Below are 12,315 nucleotides of genomic sequence, written 5' to 3'. Positions count from 1 at the left end.
CATGCAGTAGAACACTCACCTGGAACGGAAAGGAACATCTGCACCTGTGAAATCCAGGACTGGTACTCTATTCAAAACTGGTGATTCTCTCAATACTAGTTTAACAAAGCACTTCATTCCGCGCTTCTACGGTGCCCCAGCACTGTAAATAACAACTGTTTATTTAATCAATTAAAATGATACCCATTGTACCGACCTCGGAAGGATGGACGGCTGAGTTTGCCGGAGGGATTCTATCTTGCACTGAGTTTGCTAAAGGCCTGTCTCTAGAGTCCGGTTACGTAGATAAGGCGAGTGTCCCAGCCAACCAGGAGGCTGCCCCACACCTGCATGCTCGACGCGGGGTGGCGTGTGAGTGAGGCGTCCGAGAGGACAAGAGAGTGAGACTTTCATGCCTTCCTGAGCTCTGCGCTGTAGTGGGCGTGGCCATGTCAGGGCGCACGTGCTCAGGTGTCGAGTTCCTAATGCACTTGTTCTCGGGCCGCCTCACCCGTTGGTAAACAGTCCCCGGGTGAAAGGATGAGCGGCTTTACCACATTGCTGGCATTCTTACCCGGCCACGATTAACTAGGACTTTGCGTGGGGTGGACGGAGGGTGCAAAAGAGAAGCAAAGTCACGATTACCCTTAACTCCTCTGAGGCGACCGAACTCCGTCTGAGAGGGCGGCAGCAGCCGAGATGCATGCGTGTTAAGGCGGCGCCCAGAGACCGAGAGCGCTAATTACTGCTGCTCTGTTCGTGCCGAGGCCACGAGCATCTATTTCGGCTTCCAGTGCGGAGAGGTGTCCCAGATCCAGAGTGCAGCCGTAGGGGTTCAGCAGTGCAGCATAGAATGTAGGCGCTATGCGGCCGTCAAAGGGCGAAAGGGTATGGGGTTTGGGCTAAAGCCACTGCGGCAACAGCTCTGCAGGAATAGCACACTGACGACAGAATATTTATGTACTTTACCTGAGCAGCAGAGCCGGACTGGGAACTGAAAGCAGCCCTGGCTAATTTTTGCAGACCAGCCCCCGTCCGGAGCATAGCGAGCAAGCGCAGAGGCCGACCACTACTAGGGGGTGAATTTTACAGCACATTTCCATTACACATTCAATTGTATCAACTTTAAAAGCACAGTAAATAGTAGATTATGACCTTCAAAAGTACCAGGTTACCCACCCAGTCATATGTACCCATAGACATTCTTTCACAGAGCACCAACAAGAGATACAAACCATTTGCTGCCACTGTGTAAAACTTTCTGCTTGCACTACCTAAATTGCTTTGCGTGGGGTGTGCTGTGGCTCGAGCAAGCGTTAGCACAGCAAACATGTGCGTGCTTTTAGGTCCCACCAAAGCATGCCTGCTTGCCCCAGACGGTCATCACGAGCCAGGTGTGAGTTCACGTTACCACGATGCTCATAGCATTCATTCTACCTATTGGGGATTCTGATTAGTCAGATATCTGCCAATAAAAATTTTACTATAGATCAACAGCCAGACTCCACTTGTTCATGACATGCACATATCAATAGTCCACGATTTGCACTCCACCTCACGATGTGCACATACCTACAGTAGATGACACATACACACTTATAGTGCGCAAGCTGCACATACCTATGTAGGATGAAATGTACATATCTACAGCGCACGACGGGAACACATCATGACATGCACATACCTACAGTGCAAAACATGCACACTCATAGTGCACAACATGCAGACACCAACCATACATGACAAGCAATCATCTACCATTCATAACATGCACATACCTACAGTGCACAACATTCACATACCTACAATGCATGACATGCACACACCTATATTGCACAACATGCACACACCTACCTTACATGACATGCACACACCTACAGTGCACAACATGCACACACCTATACTGCACGACAGGCACCCACCTATATTGCACAACATGCATACACATACTGAACATGAGATGTACACACATACAGTGCACAGCATGCACACACCTATACTACACAACAGGCAGACACCTAGATGCATGCATTCACCACTTGGGTGTGACGTCCAGATATCTATATTGCACGGCCTCTAAAGCATTGGACACAGTATGCAAGTGGGTGGTTAGCAGCAAGCATGGGGGCCCTGGGATGTGATTATCAAAGTAAAACATTATCTGCTACAGCAACAAATAGAAATTATTAAAACGAAACAGGTGGGTTGCTAGTGCCGCTACCACTAAACACATTTTTGTATTTCAGGGGTGTGAACATCTGTCACGCGTCAGTCAGCCCACAAGCCTGGTAGCACACAACCCTCAACACAATTGCAGCATTCATAGACGAGGACTATTTGTTGCAAAAAAATATTTGAATTAGTTTAACCCCTTCCCCGCGGGGCTAATTCCCCCACTGTGCTGGGGAGAGGGGGGCTGCATGCGGCACCGCTGTGCTCGTGACGAGCTCAGCTGGTCACGCAGCACGGTGGCGCTGTGCTCATTACGAGCTGAGCTCGTCATGACCACGCCCATTTTAATAGAATGCTCAGCACAGCGGGGAATTAGCCCCGCGTGTGAGCGCCGCACGTGTCATGACGAGCTCATCGCTTCATGAGCACAGCGACACCGTGACTCATGATGAGCTGAGCTTGTTTTGAGCACGGACGAGATTAATACAAGTTAGTACTATTTTAAATACGGTGCAGTAGCTCCGAATGAGTAGAAACATTTAGAAATAATCTAACTTTTATAAAATTACATAGAGAATGCAAAAAATAAAAATCTAGCCTTAACTGCTTAAATGCGGGGCGAATTCCGCAGTGCTGTGGCGGTTTAAATGAGTGGGCCAGGCGCGTCGCCCAACAGACTTGCGCAGCACTACCGAGGTAGTGCTCGCGACTGCCGTTGGCCGATGCGTGCTGCGAAGGGGTTACATATATCTTTTCTGCTTGTCACTTTACAGTAAGAGGGGCAGAATCAGCAAGGGAAGAGAGGAAAGAGGGAATGGGTCTATATAACAGGAAGAACAAGCAAGGGAAGATAAAAGGGGAGAAGGATAAGGGACAGGTGGATTTAGGATGTCAGAACTGGCAGAGAAGATAAAAGGCTGGGTGGAAAATTGAGAGATGAAGAGTAGGATATACAAGGGAAATTTGGATGCAAGAGGGGTGGGGACAGCAAGAGAAGGTGAGAAGCTAGTTGGAAAGATAAGAGGTAAAGAGTAGAGCATTGAGGGGAACAATGGATGTAAGAGTGGCAGAGTCAAGAGAGGTAATATGCTTGGGAGAAATGAGAGGTGAAGAGAAGCTAAAGTAGGAATGGGGTGTATATAATAGGGACTGATCCAGCAAGAGTAGTTAAGAGGCTGTGGAAAAGATGAGCTGAAAAGTAAAGCATGGGGGGGAGAGGTGGATGTAAGTGGTTAGAATCAGCAAAAATGTGGTTGGAAAAGAGGTACAAATGCTTTTGAACTAGTGTGTGTAGGTGAGCCTTCTGCCCAAGTTTGTAATTCCCTATCGCTTTATTTTCCATGTAATATTTTTTTTAATTGTCTTTGTTTTGAGATGCATTTGTCATATTTCACCAAGAGTTGTGATCTTGAACCATCCTCAATGTGTTTGCTGAATTTCATCCAGTTCTCTGTGTACTGTATTGCTTCCTTTGACTTTACTACTAAATCTGGCCCCCAGTGGGATCCTTTCCTGCTCATGCCTTGACTGGAGTGCTAGATATCATAGCTGTTGCCTTCCCTTTGGAAAATGTTGTTTGTCACGTCATCAGTCCCTACCAAGCTCAAAATAGCAAAAAAAAACGGTGGTTGTTCCTTTGCTCAAAAAACCTTTGCTCAAAAAACTTTCAAAACGTCTCAACATCTTCTGACGTCTCTTGGCGGCTTTTTTTCTCAAAGCTCCCACAGTAATTTTTATGTAATAGGGAAAAGGTAGAAGTATATTGTGAGACCCTTACTTTGAGTCAGTGAAAATAGGCGATGAATTGGCAGCATCTTTGGTGGATACGGTTGTTTACAATTGCTTTTTTAGAACAAACTAATTAATTTCCTTTGGTTAACAAACTTGTCTCTCTAAAGGTGGCAATAGCGAGCAGTCAACACTTACTCCAAAATATAATAACGGTATTGGAACTCATAGCAATCTTTCCTGATAAGCAACGTATCCAGTCACCATAGCTGTCTTTCAAAATGGACTGATTTAGAGAAGCTGGCTATGGAATCAGACACCAAAAAATGTGTTGTGTGACTAACAATCTCCTAATACCCAACACACGTTTTCTGATGTCTGTGTGTGCATACAGTGTCCTGCAAAGTCATAACAGAGAGAAGTCAAGCGTGCAAGACGTAAGCGCTGCGAGGCTCAGGGTAAGGGTTCGGCTCTCGTAGGAAAGGTGGAGAATCCACAGTTGACCGAAAGATGTGGACGAGGCCAGCTAGTGGATTTCTTTTTTTTTATTACTGTGAATAAACTTGGCTAGTGGCTTGGCCACTGGTGCACAAAACCCAAATGGCTTCTGCAGTCTTAGGGTTGGTGTGCACAGAATCAGTCTGACAGAACTCACAAAGTCCACTGGCTCATTGTCATGTGCAGAATGACAATGGGATGGCTCGGGCAAGCACAGGTTGATGTGTACCTTTTCCCACAGCAAATAATCCCACACCTAAGTGAGTGAATCAGGGCCTAGGAACATTTCTGCTTGTCAGGAGCACAGTTAGAACTGGCCTCCTCTTAGAGGTGAGGAGGAAGGGGAGTGTACAGAAGAAAGCACGCTCCAGGGGGAGGTGGCTGAGGAGTGAGGTGAGAATCATTCTACACAACACATCAATGCACATGGGGTGATCTACCTATCGTTGTGCCTCTGTAAGTAGCTAAACAGTAGGTTCAGCAAGGCAGATCTTGCACTGGAGGTTGGATGACCAAAAGTGTTTGGATAGGTGGCCTGGGACGTGACTGAAGTGACTTGCGATTGATGCAATGGTCATAAATTCAATTAGGTCTATAACCAAGATCCTATGGTTTTATCTGAGGACAGGTGTTTTTTGGTTATCACTTCTGAGGCTAAATATGGCTAAATTACCTGTGTAATTTATGAAGTGTTTGTTCAGATAGTTGGGACATGATACAAAAGAAGTTCTACATTGTAAATCTCTGGGGTTACTTTAGCTTTATTTTGCAAATCCCCCAACCTATCTAATCCATGCTGGTGCATTTCCTTTCCAGATCGGTGTAAACTGCACATAGTCTACTGCAGAAAGTTCCTCTTGCGTTTTTGCTTTAATATAATACTTGTCTCTTTAGTGACTGTCTCCCACTGTAACCTTTGACTGTTTTTTCCCCTGGCCACACATTGTTGTTCCTTTTTAGTCACTGCTTCTGCATATCTTCAAGTTAGTTAAGCTCTATGCATCTCTTAAAAATTGAGTTTGCGAGTAACTGCTGTATTTAGATGCTTAGTGCCTGGGGTGGGCCAGCCTCTGGTGCCCCTGCTTGCCAATATATTAATTGCGCCCATATGTGTGATATTCGTGCCATTTCTTCTTCTTATCTTTTGCAATCTGTATTTTCTGTTGTTTGCTGCATCTCTTGCAGGTCACGTACCCGATTTAGCATGTATCCTTTTGTGTTGCTCACCCATGCCTGCTGAACACCAAATGCATTATCTTGAACTTCACTGGCATAAAGGAAAGGCAGGGGAGTCACTTGAAGTCCCGATATATTGCTCTGGGAAAATCTGTCTTGGAATTTTAATCATGCACTAATCTGGAAACAAGTAGTGAAAATGTAATATTCAGTTACTAAATTGGTAATCATTTCAGTTTTGAAGAGACCTAGGCCCAGCTTTTTCACCCAGGTTAATTAATGTAACGTATTTCCACTTAATAGAGCTTTAAATATACATACTTTGTTGATCAGGTTACTACGTATATGTTTAGCCATTTTAGTGATATCCACGCTAGGTGAGTAGCTTTTTGCAAAACAGCTTCAGCAATACCAGAAAATTGAGGGTCAATTGATGTCACTTCCTTTGATGTCACCTCTTCCAGGGGCCTCGCATGTTCCTATACTGCCCAGAGTCCCACCAATCCCCCACCAATCCTAGAACCTGTCCTGCTGTTTGACTTCAAAAAGGACTCGTGCAGCAGGGGGCCAGACTGATCCGGGTTGAGGCTGCATCTCCCCCAGGGCTTCAGGCAGGCAAAACACCTGCTGGAGCCACATATCTTCTCATCAGAGACACTGCTCTAATTAGATCAAAAACACAACAAGTAAAAAAAATACAGACAGTCAAGCATCTTTGTGCCTTTTCAGAGCAAAAACAGCTCCATTTTCATTGACAGCAAGGATCAGTGACATTACATAGAGCAGACAAATATTGTCACACACAAATATTGTGTCAAATATATAAATATATATAGATATATATATATTCAGAATAAGAATCCAGATTTCACAGCTTCGGCAACTGAAAGCATCCAGGCACTCACGAACAGGTTTTGTCAAAAAGCTTATTTATTAAGCATATCTCATCAACGCGTTTCGGGAGTCACGCTCCCTTGCTCACGATTATATATATATATATATAGATATATATAATATATATATCTATATATATATATATATACATACATACATATATATGCTTATGTATATCGAAAGCACAAGTTTGCCCCTTCCGAGACCCAGGGTCAGTTGAAAGGTGGTGCACTTGGCAGCAAAGGATTTGCAGAGGGTCACACTGTATGCTTAAACTAGGAATCTAGAACGGAAAATCCCAGATTTACGGGTGTGAAGCTGTGCAATTCAGTCACAAGATGGGTATATTTCTTTATGACAACAAAAGTTAATGGCTTAGCCTTAATTCTTGAAAGTTGAGATTAGAGCATCAATAACTGAAGGAATCTATATTTTGTTTTTGTCAGTTTCACATAGCACAAACCATGCCCACTGACAAACCAGCACTTCATAACAGATAGACCTCATTACAATTTTTTAATAACACAGGTTGATTCTTTGGGGTTTGAACCTGGGTTCCAATATGTGGTCGGCAACTGCAGCTACTGAGCCACGTAGCCTCCCATGAAATCTCTGCTCATTTTGGACATAAGGATCCAAAAGGACTTTGAGCTGAACCAGAGCCAATCATCTGGCATGAGATTTCTGTGGCTTGCCCACCTCTACTCTTTGCTACGTTGGAGAACAAGCAGGACAGCACCCAGCCCTTGGAAGACTCACATAGATTTAGAAGAGCATCTGTTGTGTAATAGAGGGGCGTGAACTCCTTAGTCTCTACTCTGCTGAGGGAAGTGGGTACTGACGATACTACCCTCCCCAAAAAGGGAAACATAAATGTATCATTGAAATCCAGTTTGTTTACTCACACCCCTCCCCTCTTCCTAGACCCTCCCTCCTGGAGCTCCCTTACCTACTGGGTTCCTGTCTAAGTAAGAGTTTGCAAAATCCAATGGTCATCCGGCCGGACTTCTATATCTTGACATGCCTGGAGATCCACGCCTTTGAGCGGAGAGTCCGGCATAGAGAGGTGCCAGCTCTGTAGAGAGAGGATCCCAGCCTGCTTGGAAGGCAAGCATGGATAATGCAGCCTGCTTATGATTGTCCCAAGTTTAGAGTGGTGCGTACACATCATGATGGATGTTAATGTGCGGGAAAAGGAGATGGATGAGTACTTTGGGAGTTCATAACTGCGCTGCCTGGTGAATATAAATAGGGCAGAGGGAGAATGAGGCGATGGGTGACTGCAAAGGTTAGGTGGGGCCACTGGGCCTGATACCTGACAACTGAAGACTTTACTACTCTAGCATCTTCTAAAATCATCATCCCAGACAGCTCCTATACTGCATAAGGTGAACACCTGTTGGCTACAGAAGCTGCATGTTTGAGCACAGATGTTCCCTTCTTCCCTCCTAGCACTAAAACTACCTGCAAAGTACTCCTTTTTCCAGACTTTCTGACTGGAAAGGAGGGCTCTCTTGCTGGCTGTAACAATCTTGAATTTGGAAATTTGCAATGGTGCGAGGTGAAACTTGACGGATCTCTCAGGGTGTGGGTGAACTAGAGAACAGGTGTTGCTCACACAAGCAAGCCCTGTCAACCTGCTAAGAGAATATTTTCAGGAATGGATGTACAGGGAATGATAGTACTCTAAAATGCTTCATTTCAATTTTCACTAATCAATATGTATGACAACCCCGATCAGAAATCCTTCCTGTCAGCCTTGTATCGCCGCTAGTCCTCGCCTGCATAGACAAAAGCAGGGCTGGGCACCTTTTGAGCGGGGTTAGCATTAGGTCTGATTTCAATCTATAAGCGGTTCAAACACAAAAGCAAAGATATGTGTATCTACGCCAGTGAGCTGATAGCCCACGAAAAGCACTGTCTCAAAGTGCTCCGGGAGCCATATATGGTCGCCTTCTCTTTTTTAATACTGGGGACTGCACAATGGGCCTAAGGGCATACAGCTGACCACAAAGCCAGGAAATGGATGGGAGGGGAAGGTGCTGGGGGTTGGAAGGAGGAACTGTCTAGCTTAATTATGATCCTTTTAACTAGGTTCTGTTTTTACTGTAATGATTTTAATTAATCGAACAGTTAATAAAATTCCATTCATAGCCTAACCCACACATACTTTCATCCATGGAAGTTAGATAGGGCCGCTGTCCTGATACTGTGCTGTTTGTGAACCAGCAAGCAATAAATTGACCTATGAGCCTAAAAAAGCACAGCAGCCACTCTCCGTTGTCTTCTTCTATACTCTTCTCCTAAGCTTCCTAAATAACCTAGTGGGATTGGCACTGCGATGGGACCGGCGACTGAAGCAAGGTTCTGCAGAGAACGGAGGGCTCTAGGGAGGGCCAACAGCATGCTCCTCTGCTAAGGCAGAGGAGCGTCGCCCCACTGCTCTTCGAGCAGGAAAAATAAAATGATAATAACCTTGTTATTATCAATATATTTGTCATGGGATAGGGGCTGGGGTAGGGCGGGCAGGCCTAGTGGCACAGAGGGGGAATGGTTTGTGCACACCAAGTGCATATGACTACTAGGCTAACCGTCTGGGACCGGCCAAAAAGTCATGCACACTTAGCATGTTCTCCACCAGGTTACACTACTCAGCCTGGTAGGGAACATGGCCAGGCCCCCAGTCACCATCTGAGCACCGATCCACGGCACACAGACCAATCACAACGCTGCCTTGCAGCGTTATGATTGGTTATGCGTAGCCTGGGTGCTTCCTGGCTCCCAGGCTCCGGAGAAGCGAGGCGACATGGCTGTCGAAAGAGGTAAGTGTTTTTTAAAAATTATTATCTATCCATTCCCCCGCAAGCCCCTCTTCCTCCGCCTCCCCACCCTCGTTCCCTGCCTGCCGCTACTGGAGAGGGCGGGGCTGATTTAGCATGGTTTACGTGTGGGCGGAAGCACAGTGGTCGGAAGTGCTGTAGGGATAGGCAGCAGCCATTAGGGAGCTAGTGCAGGATGAGACAAAAGAGAAATGTGGCAGAATGCTAAAGAGGTAAAGAGAGAGGGAGCATTACAAGATTTATCATGGCTGGCCCAAGAAATCCTATGGTCTGTGTGAGGTGGTAGCTCTGCTCTAAAACATTCCACTTCCAAACTGCAGAAATGCTTCACTGTATTTCAAATGGAATCTGTCAGTTTTGAGGAATGCTATGTTATGCGATATTTCATATGGAATCTGTCAATTTTGAGACATGCTAAGCTATGCGATATTTCAAATGGAATCTGTCAATTTAGAGAAATGCAAAACTATGCGATATTTCAAATGGAATCTGTCAATTTTGAGAAATGCTATGCTATGCGATATTTCCTATGGAATCTGTCAATATCGAGATATTGAGCAGAAAAGACCTAGTACCCATGGGCAACAGAAAAGTAGACTCTAAGATGTGGTCAATCTGGTAGCCTCAACGACTAACTGCAAGAGCAGACGGGTATTATTGGACCATTCCAAACATTCACCGCCAGTTTTCCTACTTCTGCTGAATTTCCCATTTAAGTGATGTAAGCCGGTGTTAATCTTGCACATTACTGAGATGTAAGAGTTCAACCTAAACTACAGTGAACAGGTGCAGTTGTTCTAGTACATTTTAACTGACTGTGACCTGAAAACCTCAACACATTAGATGCTGGAATCTGTGAAGTACTTAGAAAACCATCCCAATAAATTTGCGTAGAATTTTGTTTCGAAACCACAGACAAATAACATCTGGATACATTTAAGGGCTTAGCACGGTCTTCATAAGGGGTAGGCTTTCATTATTGCATTGTCATTAAACTGTTCGTTTTTCACTGTCATCTAACGACACGTTCTTTACCAAAGAAACACCTCTTAGAGAAAATTCACCTTTATTAATAGTGATACGTTTTGTGATAGTATCGCCAAACTCCTGACCATCTCCTAGAGTACGCCTTCAGGGCTTTAATCACCCTCTCGTTCAGTGCAGTACTCCTCAAGCAGCCCCAGACACAGCTGGATCTACACATAGACCTTGGAGACTTGAAATGAACTTCCACTGAGGCTTTCTTTGCTTTTCTAACTGAAAGTCCTACTGTTGTCACACATATACAAACAGAGGCATTTTGGGTCTTCCCTCAGTCCTGATAGACCCAAGTGGATACCCCACAACGGCCAGGATAAAAATGTGTTCTGAGTTCATGAATTGAATGAATGCATGCGAGTCTGTGGTCCCACTGCCTAGAATCTGTTTTATCTAATCAATGATAGACCCAGATGAGAAAGACTGCAAAGTCAGCACAAAACTAATCTCTCTTTCTTTTTTTTTTAGCCATAGCGACTATTAACCCAAGATTCACGCCCCGGACTCCGACCCTGCCGGCCATTGATTCTGACAGCTCGGATGTCCCCGAAGGACCTAACGGCACCGACGATGAAATGACGGATCCAGATGATCGCTTCATGCCCTTCACCTTAAAGCCCTTTGACCCGGACCGGCACAGCAGCACCACGGGAGGCATGACCACCCCTGCGATGGGCAGCTCCGAGCCCGTGCCCACCCGCAGCATGGCACACAACCTTATACCAGTGTACTGCTCAATCTTGGCCGCTGTTGTTGTCGGGCTGGTGGCGTTCATTGTGTTCAAACGGTGAGCATGAGATTCGGGATTTGCAACAAAAGGATAGACTCACTGTAGAGGACACTGGGACAAAATCTGAGTTACAGGCAGGTTCCCAATTTGCCAGAGTTAAAGAATAGCTTCCATGTGTCAGGTTATGAGTTTGTGACTAGGACCTGAGTGGTATAGACTGCTGTAGAAGATCACCAGGAAAGCTAAAGAACTATTGCAGCTAGTCCGAGAGCCCCGCGGGCAGTAACAGACAAGTCACTATCGATACTGATAATAGGTCCAGGACAAAAACACCTTTGTATGATTTTTTCAGGTAAATAAAATATCAGCCAGGGGCTTTGATTTACTTGGGTTATGCCCTATATGCTCTGTAGGTTTAATTGGAGAATAGTTTGATGTTTCCATAAATGAGTTCTCTTTAATATGACAAATAGCCTTGAGAATTCTTAAAATAATGTTCTAATTGATAATCATATTGCATGCATTGTTTTGGTCCCTCCAATAGGTGGAACAGCTGCAAACAGAACAAGCAAGCAGCAAATAACCGGCCAGTAAACCAAACCCCATCACCCGAAGGGGAGAAGCTGCACAGTGACAGCGGAATCTCAGTGGACAGCCAGAGCCTCCATGACCAGCAGTCACAGACGCAGTTACAAGTGCAAGGTAAAAGCCATTTATGTATTTAGAGTCGGATCAAATAGCATAGAAAGTGTCAGTACTGTCTGATCTTTAGGACTCTCCTCCATACTGCTCACAGCCATTCACTGCTTCTGGCTTTCCTCCAAACTGGTCATAATGACCTACCTGAGCCATAAGACTTGACTTATAAAAACCCACAGTCCTGTGACTCATAAAGCTTTCAAATACATTGATCAGGTTACTAGACTTTCTTATAGAACTACCATACCCAATTGGCTTTCTGGACATTTTTCAACGCTGAGTAGAGGATCCATCTTTGGGACTTTCACCCAGGGTGGTATTAGGTAAGTGATAGACAGAACATTCCTAAAGATTGACTGAGCCACACTATCCTTACCCCACACTCGCATCAGATATACTCCTTGGAAATTTCTATCCAGACTGATCACAACCACCCAATACTTGGAACGTGCAGCCACTGCCTATCTAAAGTGATAGGCCAGCCACGGGGGGTTGAGGAGGGGTGGAAGGAATAATATAAAAGTAAAAAGAATAAGACTTACCTGTCGCTCCACTCCAGCT

General features: G+C 45.1%; 1 protein-coding gene across 1 annotated transcript in view; it reads left to right on the top strand.

Annotated features, from left to right (window-relative positions):
- NGFR (nerve growth factor receptor) overlaps positions 1–12,315 on the top strand; it is a 139,401-nt gene that overhangs the window by 119,884 nt on the left and 7,202 nt on the right. The window contains exons 4-5 of the mRNA XM_086923992.1: positions 10,794–11,112; positions 11,600–11,757. Coding sequence (XP_086780118.1) covers positions 10,794–11,112; positions 11,600–11,757 — 477 coding nt within the window. The remainder of the gene's footprint in view (positions 1–10,793; positions 11,113–11,599; positions 11,758–12,315) is intronic.

Source organism: Lissotriton vulgaris, chromosome 5 (assembly GCF_964263255.1).
Source record: "Lissotriton vulgaris chromosome 5, aLisVul1.2, whole genome shotgun sequence".
NCBI lineage: Eukaryota > Metazoa > Chordata > Amphibia > Caudata > Salamandridae > Lissotriton > Lissotriton vulgaris.
This window is presented reverse-complemented; position numbering and strand designations above follow the sequence as displayed.